Below are 17,941 nucleotides of genomic sequence, written 5' to 3' on the forward strand. Positions count from 1 at the left end.
ATATTTTCGCAGATGACGCCCCCAACCGAATGCCAGTAAAACCGAGGTTGCATGCTTTCATCTCGGTAACAAAGATGCAATTTGAAGACAAGTGGCTCACTCATTGCAAAGCACCTAGATACCTGGGCGTAGTACTTGACAGGACGCTTTCTTTCAAGAAGCATCTTACAAAAATGGGGGAGAAGCTGAAGTCCAGAAACAATATCATCCAAAAGCTCTGTGGGAGCTCTTCTTGGGGAGCTTCAGCTTCTACATTGCGCTCTTCAGCCCTGGGTCTCGTGTTCTCAACTGCTGAGTTTTGTGGCTGAATAGCTCACATGTGCGCAGGGTTTATGCTCAGTTGAATACTGGATGGTTGGATATTGACGATGATTGCTGGTGTCATAGAATCGACGCCTATAGAATGGCTACAGGTGTTGAGTCACATTCCACCCTCCAACCTCCGATGCATGAATTCTCTAACAAGAGAGTTCAACAAGATCCTGAGAAATCAAAACTTGTCAATACATAGGGATATAGAACATGCCAATCAAATCCGCCTGGCGTCTCGAAAGCTCGAAAGCCTCCCTCCAGAACGGCATTACATGCTCTGAATGGTGAATTCAGTGTAACAGATGCCTGGTAACAAGAGTGGCATGCAAGGCAAATCGATCTTGTCCCATGTATCACCCAAAAGCCACCAGGTTTTGATTTGTCACGCAAACTGTGGCCAGACCTTAACAGGATCCGAACTCAGCATGGGTGATGTGCGATGTGCCTATGCGTTGCACAAGTGAGGAAAGGCTCCAAAGGCGCCTTTTTGTGAGTGTGGCGCTGTACAAACCATAAGACACATTGTAGAAGAGTGCACAAGAACAGCTTACGAGGGCAGGCTGGATGACTGACTTCCTGGTACCAGATGCAGTGGCATATTTAAATCGACTAGATGTATGTTTATAACTTTTGAAAATGTCTTTTCATTTGTGTTCCACCTTTTTTTCTAAACTTGTGACTAAGATGACTTCATTGTTTGTATGTGTGACTTGTGATAGACAACATAAAGATTTGTGTCGTAGCTCCATACGCTGAATAAATACAATTGTCTTGATGGATCATGCAGCGTTTTGATTTTTGAAGAAACTGATTTGTGAAGAATCTATATCAACATTTCATTCAAACTGAGTCGAACCGAACAGTCAAATTTTACTGCTTGGGACTCATGGATGTGAGGCAATTCATTCATGCCACATTCGTCAAGGTAAGGTAAGAAATCAAATCTTGTCTAATGAGATTCATCAAGTCAGAGTAAGATTTGGGTGGAGGTTTAGCTAACTAAATAATATGTCTTTGATGGCAGGAAATGTGAATCGAATGTCACATTGTAACAACAATCTTAAAAATCTCACATTGATTCGGAAAAGTTCTGATTAACTGGAGATAGTTCCTAAACAAAGTTGAAGCATCATCTACTAATCTGATCATATTTTTCTTTAGAACCCATCTCATTGTATTCTTTCACGGAATTTATCAACATTTTTGAAAGCACTAAAACATACAAGCAGTATGTGACCACAAATTCGTTGTCACACAATTCAGAATACAATTGTTGAGACAAATATTGCACGAAAAATGTTGAGAGCGCCACTTTGTCGCGAATAATGCGAACCAACGCCAAACTTTTGTGAAGAATCGAAAGGACGAACAAGCCGCTTGCCAGAACACAACAGACACACAGAGACTAAAATTAAAGTCGGCAGCAAATGAGACCTTGTCATATAGTCAGAGTCGCGAACCTACCTCCTCTTTCTTCTTCTTCTTGTTCTTGTTCTTGTTCTTCTTCTTCTTCTTCTTCTTCTTCTTCTTCTCTCTTTTTTTCTTCTTCCTCTCGGTCTTCTTCTTCACCTTCATCATTATCTTCTTCTTCTTACTCTCGTTCTTCTTCTTCTCCCTCATCATTATCTTCTTCTTCTTCTTCTTCTTCTCTTCTCCTATATTCTTCTTTTCCTTTTTCTTTCATTTCTTCTCCTATATTCTTCTTCTTTTCCCCCTTCTTCTTCCACTTCTTGAAAATAATAATCATCGTCTTCTTCTTCTTCTTCTTCTTCTTCTCCTTCTACTATATTCTTCATTTCTTTTTTCTTTTTCTTCTTCTATATTCTTCTTCTTTTCCTCCTTCTTCTATATTCTTCTTCTTTTCCTCCTTCTTCTTCTATGTCTTGAAAATAATAATCATCGTCTTCTTCTTCTTTTTCTTCGTCATCTTGTTCTTAATCATCATCATCTTCTCCCTCTCGTTCTTCTTCTTCTTCATCTTCATCATCATCACCATCTTCTTCTTCTTTTTCAAAATCAACATCATCATCTTCTTTCTTCTTCTTTCTTCTTCTTCTTCTTCGTTTCCATTTTCTTCTTCAGGTGCGCGTTTTTCGTGTGTCAGAATTTCAAAGCTTGTTAACCACTGCCACTCACAGAACGACTGCTCGTTAATTTCCATACACACGGGTCTCGTGTTAATTAATCATGACCACCAATTAAAAATTACCTGTTTCTGACTTCAGTTGTTCAAGTACGGAGAGGTTAGTCGCAGTTTTAGAATGGGGTTTGCAATTAAGTATGGCACGAATGGTTATTTTGTGATCATCACTGTAGAAGTACACTTGAGTGGATCGTTTTATGAGAAAGCACGACAAATGCTTAGTGAGATTTTACTCTCTAGCTGTGGGAAATACAGTTCAATAACTGGGAAATTTCTGTAGGATTTTCTCTCATCATTAATATCTTGTAAGTGGAGTCCAGTGTCATCATATAATATTAAGCGAGCAATTTCTGTATATCTGTTTATATTTTTATATCTGGTTATTTTTATAACTGGTCATTTATGTTCAACGGATCTCGAAAACGGCTCTAACGATTTTCACGAAATTTTGAACATAGTAGGTTCATGATATAAAAATTCGATTGCACTAGGCCTCATCCCTGGGAAAACTCGTTGAAGGACATGAGAAGGATAATTCATCCTTGGAAAAACAGATGATGATATCGTCGTCTGTCGCTAGAGTATGCTGAGTAGACAGTAGAGTATGCTGTAATGAGAATTATATGGCAAACAGCTGTTTACCGGCTTGATTTCATGGATGTAAAACAGCTGAAATTGAATGACAATGGAAAAAAAGTTTTTTTGTCATAGTCATTCAATCTCAGCTGTCTTCCATGCATGAAATCAAGCCGGTAAACAACTGTTTGCAGAGCATATAAACATATGATTCTCATTACAGCATACTATACTGTAATAAAATCATAATATGATTATTAAACATATCTATAATCATATCATGTTCTCTTTAAACAGCTGTTTACCGGCTTGATTTCATGCATGGAAGACAGCTGAGATTGAATGACTATGACAAAAAAAAACTTTTTTTCCATTGTCATTCAATTTCAGCTGTTTTACATCCATTAAATCAAGCCGGTAAACAACTGTTTGCAGATCATATAAACATATGATTCTCATTACAGCATACTATACTGTAATAAAATCATAATATGAGTATTAAACATATATAATCATATCATGTTCTCTTTACAACGAGTATGTTTCCTTGTTCCGAATTAGGATCAGCAAAACACCGCTTTTTTGCGCTCCAGGTGGAAGTTTTGTCAACTACAATCAAGGAATTCCTGATTCGAAACTTGTAAACTAGGTTATGTTTATAGAATGCATTTAGTAATGTCAGCACTAGCAGGTAATGTTCTCTGTTTCTCAATTATTATTTTCTAGATTATTATGACAAAAAATAGTGTAAGTTACTTGGACGTGAATGTCTTTTGCAGTGCTCGGCTAACGCCTCGTCTAGAAACATCATTCTCGCCTGCAAAAGGTCCCTTTATTCTTTATTCTTTATTGATTGATATAATAAGTATACATCATATAAATGATAGGGAGAGGAAAAATAAGGTAACCTTGTGCTAATCCTCTCCCCAATTTAGATATGGTTACACATAGTCCGAAATAGGTTAAGTCTTGTAGCTCTTCACTTCGCAAAAGTGAAAAAATTACCTATGCTAATTTGTAGCCCTTCCCGTCCTTATACTATTATCGCGATATAAGATGCCAATGAGTGTGAGCCCATCTCGAGGTATATTTCACAGTTTCATTTCTTTTGTCTCGAAATAGAATCTTTACTAGGATACAGTTTCAAGAATAGATTTAACACCATCTACAAACAACAATGCCGTGAATCATATGATTGTTATCCAGTGCATAGTATTGAAAGTTTCAAAGGACAGACAAGACTAGAGAAGAGAGAATCAACTCGACCAGAGTAGGACGCTGTTGATGGAAGTGCTTTGAAATAGAATGTATTATTTTCGTAGTTATTTACGTTTTGTTAACATCGTATTCAGTGTCGTTTTATTGGTTGATCAGCTGCCCGCCACTCAAGCCGGGCTCACATCTGTCTTAATAACATGTGTCCTCCTACACATCACGACCACTGAATCTCGCTAGGTTTCCATTTATCAACATACTTACTACTTCTTGGAAGCTGCCCTTTCTTGTTCTATTCCAAAATGCTGGCAACAGATGTTTCTAGTCAAGTTTCCCGATTCCGGGGTTCACTGCTTATTTTGACGCTAATATTGTGAGATGATAATATTGTCAACAAATCACATTACTGTATTTTGATCGAGTCAATTAAAATTTCCAGATTTCTCGCTAGATAAGCTAATTGATTATCCTTTTCATGTATTCCAGCGAGTTTTCCCAGGGATGAGACCTAGTGCAATCGAATTTTGATATCATAAACCTAATATATTCCAAATTTCGTGAAAATCGTTAGAGCCGTTTCCGAGATCCGTTGAACATAGATAACCATATAACCAGATAACCTAATAACCAGATAGAAAAATGGAAAAACATAAACAGATATACAGAAATTGCTCGCTTAATACAATAGGATTGTATAATGTTTTGTTTCTTTTCCAATAAAGGTACGTCACAGTAGTGACTGGTGATATGACTCGTACAGTTTTCATTTGAGATTAAATTATGAATGATTGATCTAGGTCACAAGGCTCTCACAAACATCTCATTAACAATTAACATCAAATTCCCTAAAAAATAACGGAATATTCAAAATTGTGGATGACTTGATTCCAGAGATTTTCATCAGGAATGGAGTAAACTATATTGAAATTAGTGGTTCGAAGTGGATCATACCTGATTATAAATTCTCTCTCTCTCTCTCTCTCTCTATATATATATATATATATATATATATATATATATATATATATAGCACATAACAGAAGACACTTTAAAGTTTGTAATATACATTAAAACAGGAGACACGATATAAATAGATTGAAAAAACTTACATTAGAAATGGGGGAAATTTTCGGAGACTGAGTCTCCTTTCTCAACCGAGCACAGACTCCTATATCGTGTCTCCTGTTTTAATTCATATATATATATATATATATATATATATATATATATATATATATATAAGCGAAATGGCACTCACTCACTCACTCACAGAACTAAAATTCTACCGGACCAAAAACGTTCAAATTTGGTAGGTATGTTCAGTTGGCCCTTTAGAGGCGCACTAAGAACGAATTTGAAAAAAAATCCAAAGATACGCCCAAAAACTGCGTTTTCCAGCGTTTTCTCAGTTTCATCGAGAACAAATGAACAGAAATTGTTCAAATTTAGTACAGGAGCTCAGCTAGGGTGTAATAATGTTGTGTTAGAAGGAATTTGAAATAACGCCAAAGATAAACCCAAAATTAGCGGTTTTTTGCGTTTTCTCAGTTATTCCATCAAGTAAGAGACAGTAATTTTTCAAATTTGGTACAGAAGTTAAGCTAGGGTCTAAAAATTTTCTAATGAGGTGACTTTAATATTTCATTAAAGATACGCCCAAAATCAGCGTTTTTCCAACGTGTTTCTCAGCTTTTCTGCGTTTTATCAGTACTTTGACTTCCTGATGGAACGAAGCATGCTCACAGAAAAATGCAGGCGAGCGAAGCGAGCCCGCTGATCTCATTTTTGGACGGAGCCCCCTGGCTAGACGGATATGGCGAGCGAAGCGAGCCTGACGGCTAGTTAACTATAATTCTATGCTTTTGTGAAAAGAAAAAAAAATCCTTTATTTTGAGTGAGAAATGATGAGAGAAACGAGGTTTGATAACAGAATGGTAACGAACAGTGTAAGAGAAACAAGAGGAAAGTAGGAAACCTCTTCTTCATCAACAATTGTTTCTCTTCCTCATCTGACATCTCTCTCCATCCCCTCTCCTTTCTCTGTTTATCTATTTGATATATCTATCTATCTATCTCTCTCCATCCTCAGAAAAGAGCGTCTCTCTGAGTGCTGGAAGATTAACTGTCGGACTGAAAGATAAATTGGCAAAGAAACAATACTCGAGTGAGCATTACTGAGAGCTAGCTCATCGTACGAGTACGAGCTCTTCACAGCACACGTCAAGGTATACAGGCACACGCAATAACTCTCGCGAACTCAAGGGCCTTGTTTTCGTCCTTTTCATGCAATAACCATTTCAAAACATGCGCTTGAGTCGCTTAAATTTGAAGAATACTAGGGGATGAATTGAGCTGTCGTATATGAAAACACGGCGGATTGGAGAAACACTTCTAGGAAAATTGGAAAAATTCATACGAGCAAGAGTTTTTGTTCTTCGAACCCCTTCGATACCCGCACACAAGAATATTTGTAGACTTTTATTCATTAAAACTTGAAAAATCTGACCTGGCGCACTCACACAACTTTCCTTGCTGTTATGAAAATTTATCACCTGACGTTAGTGTTCACCTAGACGCGCATCTCAAGTCTACTATTCAAAGATCCAAGCAAGCTGGTGACAGGACTATAACGCTGGGACAGACGAAGTCTGCTATCTCTTCATAGTGAATGATTTAATAGAATCAACAGTTGCCAACAGTTTGCAATTGAAATAATAACATTTTTTCGAATTTCTAGCTTATTTTCAATTTAAGGTGAAAATGTTACTGAACATTAATTAATATTGTATAGATTTTCATGCTCAATCATGCACTTGGAATTTTTTGTTCAAATTGTATCTGAAGCCTGATAATTGAGAATCTAAAATAAAACTTTGCATAGATTGAAATTTTTACAGATATGGGATTTGTGGTAGTTGATAGAGCTTATCAATGACTATTTTAGGTATGAATTGGATCAAAATCGTTGAAGCCATTTTCGAGAGAATCGCGAAAAATACTGTTTTGACAACATTTTCGCCATTTTAGCAGCCATCTTGAATTGCATTTGATCGAAATTGTTCGTGTCGGATCCTTATAGTGTAGGGACCTTAAGTTCCCAGTTTCAAGTCATTACGTTAATTGGGAGATGAGATAGACTATCGTGTACACAGACGCACATACACTCATATATATATACACACACACACAAAAAAATACCCAAAAACCACTATTTTGGACTCAGGGGACCTTGAAACTTATAGAAATTTAGAAGTTGGGTACCTTAATTTTTTTCGAAAAGCAATACTATCCTTACCTATGGTAATAGGGCATAAGAAAGTAAAATTTTTTTGATTCCAGCTGATCCATATCAGTTAGTGTTTTTATTGGTGTAGGAGCCCTACCTGTTGCCATCAACCACCTGTCATGCGCTATGGCTTTGTCTACGGAGCTAGTGGTTGTGCTCTTCCAAACAGATTGTATTTGAAGATTTGTGCGTCTATAACTCTTTTATTACTCTATTATTTGAGCATCATTAGTCTGTAATGATTGAGTAAATAAATGAACATGGAGATATCTCTCCAGAAACACGTGGCCTCATCAGCTGTTGCTATTCTTATTATATTTGTATCTTACTGTTTCTGTACAGATATAATAAGCTTTGTGCCGGTTGCACAACAGCCGGTTAAATTTTAACCGTGATTAATTCCACGAGAACCAATCAGAGAAGACGTCTTTTCAAAAACGCTTTCTCTGATTGGTTCTCGTGGGATTAATTACGTTTAAAATTTAACAGGCTTTTGTGCAACTGGCTCAGAGAGTAAGAAACTCTCATAGTTACTCAATAGTAAAATAGAGAAACAATAGCGTAACTAGATATTCCATGGTATAGGGCGTTTATGTCGCAACTTCTACTGTTATCTCAGGCCGAATACTGTTGACTATTGTCGAATTTTACTGTTTTGTTGGGGTGAGAGTGTATGAACGGCACAATATGATACTACCCGTCTTTTCAAAAACGCCTTCTCTAATTATTGGTTCTCATAAAGTTAATCACGGTTAAAATTGAACCGGCTGTTGTGCAACAGGGCCTAAGCATCAGCTGATGAGAAGTAAACTGTGCGAAAATCTGCACGCCCCTCTAAAGATTGATGATGAAATATCTTGGAAGAATAAACCATGATATTGAATTCTGCAATGAGACATTTTAGAAGCGAGCTCACCATTTTCAAAATTCCAACTTCAAAAGTAGCTACTCCCTTCAGGAATTCTTTCAAGCTGCATTCTTCAACCCACTCTATCTCCCAAGATAAATGTTTCCTCAATTACTTTTAAAAAGACATCTTCCAGGAGCAACGAGGGACAACCTGAATTGTGCTGCAATGCCTGGAATGCCTTTCAAACAAGTCATTGAAAAGGACCAACAGGGAGGAACGAAATTGCAAAGGCAGTGTAACTGGTCTATTCCTCTGAGAGCCCAGGAGCTCCTCTATTTTTACGCTAAATTTACGCCAATCTGCACAAAACCTCTCCACTTTGACAAGCCTATTTACTCTCAAAGGCTGAATGCTATCAGAAGTGCTCCATGTTAGCACTTACCCACATTAGCTCAGGCTAACTTATGAGAGAGACAACTTATGAGAGACAAGAAAAACTTTGGGCCACATAAAACCAGGTCAGTGAAACGACTTGATAGATTTACTATTAGTTTTACAAGCCATGATTCTTATGAAACAACAGATCTTGTAGGAACCTTTTAGCGAATCTTGGCAAGATATTGGTGAACGTTAACGCTCCCATAAATTAAATAGAGTTGCAACCTAGTAGCATGCCAATATTCAACACATCCTTATTTTATTGGGGATGCAGAATAAGTAACATTAAGCCCGACGCTTACTACTAAAACAATCAGTTTTCAGTAGAGATAATAAGGGGATTCTGGCGCCACCAGCAATGAGCAGCCTAATTTAACCTAACCTAACCTAACATAACATAACATAACATAACATAACATAACATAACATAACATAACATAACATAACCTAACCTAACCTCCTCCTCCTCCTCCTCCTCCTCTTCCTCCTCCTCCTCCTCCTCCTCCTCTTCCTCCTCCTCCTCCTCCTCCTCTTGTATTATCAACACTATTATCAACGAGGAGGAGGAGGTGGAGGAGGAGGAGGAGGAGGAGGAGGAGGAGGAGGAGGAGGAGGTTAGGTTAGGTTATGTTATGTTATGTTAGGTTAGGTTAAATTAGGCTGCTCATTGCTGGTGGCGCCAGAATCCCCTTATTATCTCTACTGTTTTCAATCTGCGTTATTTCATTCTATTTATCACGTACAATCAGAATTACTGTAACTTGTGAACGACACAGCTAAATTCAATTCAAAAAACCCAACTATTGAAATCTGGTAAGTCAAAGATTTACCAGATACTTATTGTTACCGAGATTACTTTGTACAATTCATGAGTGATGAGTCACTATAGAGAGATCCACGTTTTAATGGCAGTGGAGAAAGATAGGAGAACAACGTTTCGATCCTCAGTCTTGTCAATGCCTTCTATAGACGGTAGCTGATACAGGTTTATTGATTAACTGTTCATTCTCGTTCAAAATGATCAATTATATTTCATTAAGCAATAAATAATTATATTTTTCAATAATTTTATAATGAATTTTCATAATTATGATTTTATTAACTTATTATTAATTCTACATTTTTAAAAGACGATCTGGCTACAGAGCAAAGCGAGAAAGAGATAGCGCTATCCGCTTTGTTGAATGATAGATAAGGATAGCAATACCATTGCTAGTGGTAATCAAACACTGCCATTCTATAGAGTTCTATAGAGGATTAAATTCTAACGTGGACCTCGCTATAGGAAACAAAGTAGAGCTATTATCTGAATCATAACATCAAATAATGTTCTATAGGCATTGCACGGCAGCCGTTTAGTGGAACCGATCTTCAACACGTCATGCCTTTTCGTCTAGTTCGCACTTCACGGCTCAACTCACTCTTTTTAAGAGACTCAGGCCGAGAAGAGACTCGACTCTAGTCGAGAGCATATGTTTACAAATGGTGACATCGCGGAGACTATAATTGACTGGTCTGAGTGTCACCATTTGGAAACACTTGCTCACGACTAGAGTCGAGTATCTTAAGTGTGAGTTGAGCCTTTTAGAATCAGGCTATTGGGTTAGTATCGAATGGAAGTATTCGTGAGATTGATACTTTGAGTTAGAATCAGTTTAGTCATGTAATTGTGAAGTTAGTAATGAAGTAATATATATTAGTGAGTTTGATACCTCAAGTTCAGCGTCTTCATCACTCTCAGCCGTGCGCTCAAAAGGCGTCGCGACGGCCGATGCCTGATCAGAGGTCGACTTGTTGGCTGAGGAGGAGGCGGTGGACGATGAGGAGGCAGGAGACGTCGGCTTCTTGCCTTTCCGGGTGAGACGGGAGGTGACACCCTGCTTCACCTGCATATAGTAGCCCATGATCTCGGGTTCACGGAATGACAGCTTCTTGCGGGGCCGATCCTTGTCCTTGGGGTCTTGAGGAGGAGTGGGGGAGGTAGGGGTGCCCGGTGGCGGGGGTGCGGGGGGTGTCGCGTCAGCACGCGGCGATCTCAGCATCACATCACGCTCGCACGCGCGTCTACGCTAGCACGCCGACACTCATCGCCAAACTGCACTCTCACCACCTCAACAGTTCATCCATCATAACCTTGAGGGATTATCAGCTGTTTACTAGTTTTCCCGTCCAAGGAAACCACACTCTCCCCACTTTAACAATAATTCATCCTTTTATCCTAACCTTGAAGAATTATCAGCTGTTTATTAGTTTTCCCGTCCAAGGGGTCACACTCTCACCACTTTAACAAAAATTCATCCCTCAATCCTAACCTTGAGGAAGAGTCAGCTGTTTACTAGTTTTCCCGTCCAAGGAAACCACACTCTCACCACTTTAACAATAATTCATCCCTTCATCCTAGCCTTAAGGATGAGTCAGCTGTTTACAACGTTTCCCGTCCACGGAAATTACACTCTCACCACCTCAACAGTTCATCCATCATAACCTTGAGCAATTATCAGATATTTACTAATTTTCCCGCCCAAGGAAATCACACTCTCACCACTTTAACAATAATTTATCCCTCCATCCTAACCTTGAGGAAGAGTCAGCTGTTTACTACTTTTTCTTCCAAGAAAACTAACTACACTCTCTCCATCTTAGCATCTGATCCTTACATTCTAACCTCAACCTTGAGAGAGAGGCAGCTATCACTTTTCCTTCTAGGGAACTTATCACAATATTCAATCCAATATCTTTATCTTGAACATGATGAAGATTTAGCTGTCTATCTCTACTAGGGAACGTCCTCAACAATCTAATCCAATACCGTCATCATGACCACCTGAAATAATCAGCTGTTCATACTCTTCATTCAGGGAATTTCTCCTCAAAAATTCTATTCAATAAAATAATCACAATCACGATGACTACTACTTTTAGTCACTTGTAGTAAAGTGTCTACTCTGAAGTATTCAACTGCCTACTTAAGTTTGTAGGGAAACTATACTGTTTTGGCTTATACGTTTATTTATAGGAAAATACCATATTCAAAATAGCAAAATCTATCAAATTCTTTGATGTGTTCAACTGTCTAGTTTACGTTGTAGAGAGACTACTCTGATATAGTCAACTGTCTACGTTACTTAAGTTTATAGGGGACTACTCTAATGTTGTCAACTGTATGTCTCTTCCACTTCGTAAACAGACTACGTTACTCCAGTTAACTTACGTTACTTCTGTCTACGTTACTTTAGTTTATAGGGAGACTATTCTAATGTTGTCAACTAAATGTCTCTTCCACTTCCTAAGCAGACTACGCTCTGGAACCTGAACAATTCAATCCAGCCATCTAGCTGCAGGCACTGGTAGCATTTCCAACGTTGCACTCAAGATGTCGTAGTCACAATCAACCATGTTTCTGAGCTAGAAGGTGGAATTTTGCACAATAGTGACTCTCTGACCCTTTTATTACAGCGCTTGGAATCTCCAATCAAGCATTACTGGGCTATGAATTGGAATCTCTGATCAAGTACTACTTTTCATTTACTATACTTTTTCTAGGAACATTATAATAATCGATCACTGAAATATTCATAAATTGTGCATTCTGTCTACTTGTATTGGAAGTTTTGACGAATAAATTTGATTTGATATGGGCTAGGAATTGGACTCTCCGTTCAACAGATACTAGGCGTGTGAGTGATCAAATACAAAAATATATGAATTTGAGACTGTTAATTAGCGAGTCAAATCGTATTTTATCGTCGTTATGAAACATTGTTATATCTTGTAGATATGATTTATTGTAGGCTAGTTCAAGTTCGTAGTTTAAAATTCATGATTAATTTATTGATCAAAGATACACAGTTTTTTATTTGAAAAAAATGGAGAGGACCAATAGGCGCAGCCCAAAACTGTTTACGTCTTGTTTATTGATTATTTGAGGAAGAACAGCAGAAAAAATGTTCATTCAATGACAAGAAAGTGATAAAATGAGCATTGTTAGTGATTCTCATAGCTTTTTCGACAGAGCAACTCCTTCCTTTGCAGTTTCTTTTGTAGTTTTCCTTTGCAGTGAAACGGAACTCAAAATGAATGACATTTCAATACAGGGAAATAAAAGAAATATGATGAGAAAGATTTTTCAATCTTTTCCAGGAGAAATAAAGGGAAATGATGGGGGAAACCTGGCTCAGAATTGAGATGGATAAAGAGCCACTTGAACCTGGAAGTAGACGAGATCTTGTTAGCTATAATGATGAGGGCTTGTGAGATTTGAAGAGACAGTGCACAGCCAATTAGAGATAACGATAGGAATATTCTTATGTATTTCAGAATTCAATTGAACTTTCATGTCAAAGAGCAGAAAAGCTACTTTTTATTTTAGAGGTATATCACAAAGAAGGTAAAAGTTATATATTTTGCAGATTTCATAGAAATCATCTTCAACTTTAATTGCGAGAGTCTATGGTTGTGGAGAATTATATTCTATTGAACAATTGAAGGAAAATCCAAGTATATCTGAAAACAAATATCTAATACTAATAGCATACCTTGGAATAATAAACTGGAGGTTTATTAACTCGAAAATATCATTATCAAGCTTGAAATTATAATGTGGAAGCTCATGAAAGCAAGAAAATCTCAACTTCAAGAGGCCTAACTATTTGAGCTCAGCAGACCTTTCACTAGAAATGTACATTTTAATGTACAAAGCAAAGCAAACAAAGCAAACTTGATTGGAGATTCGTAGTTTAAACCTCATACAATCACAATAAGATTCCTACTTCATTCGTAGATCTTTATATAGAATAAAATATTGGTATAAGTACCATTATATCATATATTTTGAGAGCTAACTTGATCAGAGATTCATAAATCTAGTAATAAGCTTTATACAATCACAATATCAAATCAAAAATGATCCAAGATTTGTAGATCTTACTGCAACATATGCAACTAAAAAATTATCATGTTTATTTTGAGAACAAAATTATCGGCACTCATAGATCAAGTAGTAAGCCTCATACAATCACAAAAAGATAAATTTAAAATTTGATCCAAGAACCGTAGATCTTCCTACAAGATTTGTATCAGTACAATAACTATGACTACTTTATTTTAAAAACAAACTTGATCGGAGATTCCTCGCTATAATCCTCGGTCAGACGTTCACTAAACTGCGTTCTATGATCCTACTGATTTCTACAAAGCTAAGAGTTCACTTATGATCGGACACTGACTAGCGTTCTACATCGCGATCGCGTATCGAAGAGGTTGACCGCGCTGAGTCGACCGCGTCAAAACGTCCGTTCGCCGCCGACCGCCGTCTACAACTCAGAACTCAAAACTTGGCTGCCAACACACCTTGGCACATCCCCTCTAGACCGTCTAGCTTATTTTCTTATCTGCTCTCCTCTCAGTCTACTCCCTCGCTCACTCTTCCTCAAGACACCTTCAGTTACTCTCTCACACACTCTCTCTCTCCGCCGCCACCACCGGCCTTGGCGGTCATTCTATTGTAGACCTCTTGCTAGTCTCCCTCTTCCACCCCCCTCTAAGCCCACTGCTTAGTGCTAAGCCCGGGTGAAAACAGCCGGCTACCCTGTATGTTGTCATACGGCTAACTACTACTCATTACCCAGTCGCCGACAAACGCGGTGTTTCAATATTCATTATATGAATTTGATATTGTTTCAAGTCTGAAGGCTTACAATAGCTTATATGGAATTAGGGGATAATTCAATGAATTCGACACTGTTTTCAGAAATATTTTAAAAATGTTTTAGGAAGAATATTGTTTCAAGGCTTACCATGACTGATATTTTGAAATCCTATACTATTAAACGAGCAACTTCTGTTTATAAATGTTTAGATGTTTGAATGTTTAGATGATTATATGTTAATTTGTATTTTACCGGATCTCGAGAACGGCTCTAACGATTCTCAAAGTACAAATTTGGAACAAAGTAGGTTTATGATATGAAGATTCGATTGCACTAGGTCTCAACCCTTGGATAACTCGCTGAAGGACATTAGAAGGATAAATACGTCCTTGGAAAAACAGCTGGAGATTTTGTCGTCTGTCGATACCGTAATGGAAGAGAGTGAACGAGTGCATGTGTGTGAGCTGATCTCACGAGGAAAAAATACAGCAATAGAAACCTACTTTCGTTTATTTCTCTTTTTTTAGAAAACATGTTTACTTCAGAAAGTCCAAAATAGTAACTAGATTCTGTTAGTGATACATAGTATATTAACAAATATTGTAGCAAACATAGTATATGTACATTCTAAATCGAATTAATAGTATAACTATTTGTAATTGATGATGTGTTTGTTTTTCGAAGTGTGAATAAATTGTTATTTTGATGAGTGATAGTAGCTTAAGCTAGATTTTGAATTGGACTATAGTATGAATTTGAAAAGGGACAGTTTTGGGCATAAGCCTGTTGTGCCTCCTCATATAACTGTAAACATAATTGTACGACTAAGAAAATGAATAAATATATATAAACTATGAATTCAATCTTTCGTTACAAACTTTCTATGGTTTTACACTCCAGAGCAAAGCTCGGTCCACCGATATTTATAAAGTAATTCAATATAATCAAACATCTTTCAATATAACTCAAACATCATTCAATATAATCAAACAACTTTCTGAGTTGTTCTAGAACTGTTGATGAAGAATTTTCAAAGGCTTACAATACATTAATGGCTGATATGGAATTAGGGGATTATTTGATGAATCCAACCAAAGACCTTAAAGATGCATAGACTCACATGAAGCGCTAGTGTCGTACTTGGAATTGAAATCCGCCATTGAGAGGGCAACCCATAAGATTATTACATACCAATGCCACCAATGCCTTTGTGATCTATAGTATTACAAATATATTTATATAATATCTCGTGCTAAAATACCCCAATGGCGGCCTTCAATTTCAAGTAAGAGCTATCATTGGGAAGGCATAGGCATTGTGGGTCTATATCTCCTCAAGGTCTTCGAATCCAACACTGTTTTCATCTTTGTTTTATGAAATTGACTCATAAAGTATATTGTTTTAAGGCTTACAACAATATTCTAAAAAGGTGATATACATGGATGGCGATAATATAAGATTAGGGAATAATTCTATGAATTCAGCACTGCTTTCAGAGATATTTTTAAAACGGTTTGATAATGTAAACATTATAGTATAGTTTTGAAATTCCATTGCGTAAAGACACGTATTACGGGATTGAATGTAATGAGATGAATGTTTAGATTATATAGATAAGAATAAAGAATCAATTGAAATCTAGAACTTTATCTCGATACGATGTCTACTATCCCAGTAAAACAAGGCGACCTTTTGTGTTTGTATTCAATAAAATAGCCACTTTGCATCATCTCAGGTGAATCCAATATTCGATACTCCACAATAAAGTATGAAGCACTTCACGATAAAGTAGACTATGATGTACTTCATTATGAAGAATGAAGCACAATAGTTGTTTACGCTCAAATTTATCAAACTGGTATTGATGTAATCAAATCAAATAAAATAATTTCTATTGGCCAACAAAAACAAAGCATTAAAAACAGCTTACATGTTGCAAACACTGTGAAAAATGTACAGTTAATACATTTCCGTTCAGTTCAACATAAGAATGATTCATTGAAACATCAGCATAGATGATAATCTTATAGACCAGGTAGTTTGCTATATGAGAGCAAATTGAATTGTTGTCAGAAAGTGCAATAATATCTGAACATGCTCATCTATTTCATTATCCATGACGATCTGCAAGTAATAATCCTGTTGTGAACTATTTCAACGACACTACAATCTAATATCTTTGAATATTAGTTATTAAAACTAGTACTCACTGTGGAGTACAACACAAGTGTTGAAAATTTATTCTAAACATCCGAAAGCGCACCACAGTGAGTACTAGTTTTAATAACTAATATTCAAAAGATATTAGATTGTAGTGTCGTTGAAATAGTTCACAAAAGGATCGGAAGATGGTCACAAGAATATGATTCATGAGTTGTAAAATCGCTCAGGTGGTTCGGAACCCACCTAGAACTAAAGGTCTATCCATCTCTCTCACTACCACACGCCCCATTACTCACGCACAAGCCCAAAGCTCATGAGGGCATCACCCTCAGCAAACAATTTTTTACATTATTGAGAGCCTGCCTAAAGCTGCGTTTACACCAAAGTTATTAACAAAATGTTAATAACTGAATCCTTATAGATTCTATTAGATTGAACATAGCTTATCATACACATGATGAACATATGTGTTTGTCAAGTTCCGTTCAATCTAGTAGAATCTTTATTAACATTTTGTTAATAGCTTTGGTGTAAACGCAGCTTAAACATCGGGACAACATTCTTGACTGATAATTCCACAAGAGAATAAGTTGAACATGGTGATTTCTAGAGAGCCTAAACATTGGGACAAAATTTTGGAACAATAATCCCACGAGAGAATTAGTTGAATAATATATGGAGATTTCTAGAAGAATAACTCGAGAAACAATCCGAGTGAAGAGCCCCAACCGCAACTCTACGAAACACGTGCAAAAGCGTACAATTTTCGAGCGAGAAACTCGTTGTTTGGCGGCGTATTTTTAGCCTGTCAAAGGCCCTTGCCTGCCTGCCTGCTTCTCACAAAGATATTGTTTGACGTCATCATCATCATCATCATCATCATCAACATCAGATCGCGAAACGCAGTGTGGTCACAAAAGTAACCTCTAGAATCAACAAGAAAAGCACAGAGTGCAGCAGGGGTATAAAGCCACACAAAAATATGACTGGTGCGTCAACCTCAATTGTTGTGTCTTTGTGCAGTTAAAGCAACCGTGTCGAATTCGACGCTGAAATAGAACTGAATAGCTAACGATGGTTTGATTCTTGTTTGAGAGAGATTGCCATAATTTTGCTCCCAGCAACCGCTACAAATGTCCGACTATTGTGCCAAATAGATTGTATATTCTATACTCTAGACTGTGTATTCCAAATTAAGGTTTAAAGCAGTTTTGGGCGAACGCCTATTTTTTTTACCTACATTGTATCTATTGTCTATGAATGAATGAATAAATGAAATGCTGATTATCAGTGGTGTATGAGACACAGAT

The 17,941-nt window shown here is 37.1% G+C and overlaps 1 protein-coding gene across 6 annotated transcripts in view; it reads right to left on the reverse strand.

Annotated features, from left to right (window-relative positions):
* LOC111058112 (carboxyl-terminal PDZ ligand of neuronal nitric oxide synthase protein) overlaps window positions 1–17,941 on the reverse strand; it is a 291,989-nt gene that overhangs the window by 69,839 nt on the left and 204,209 nt on the right. For 2 of the 6 annotated variants that reach the window (XM_039431320.1, XM_039431318.1), the window contains exons 1-2: window positions 13,936–14,142; window positions 10,533–12,225 (exon numbers count right to left, since the gene is read on the reverse strand). The exons of 3 other annotated variants lie outside the window; for them this stretch is intronic. In XM_039431320.1, the coding sequence (XP_039287254.1) occupies window positions 10,533–10,862 (330 nt within the window). In that variant the 5' untranslated portion in view covers window positions 10,863–12,225; window positions 13,936–14,142. Of the gene's footprint in view, window positions 1–10,532; window positions 12,226–13,935; window positions 14,143–17,941 lie in introns of those variants that run through there. One more of the 6 variants, XM_039431319.1, reaches the window with a different exon arrangement.

The sequence above is a fragment of the Nilaparvata lugens genome, chromosome 6 (genome assembly GCF_014356525.2).
Source record: "Nilaparvata lugens isolate BPH chromosome 6, ASM1435652v1, whole genome shotgun sequence".
In the NCBI taxonomy this organism is placed as follows: domain Eukaryota; kingdom Metazoa; phylum Arthropoda; class Insecta; order Hemiptera; family Delphacidae; genus Nilaparvata; species Nilaparvata lugens.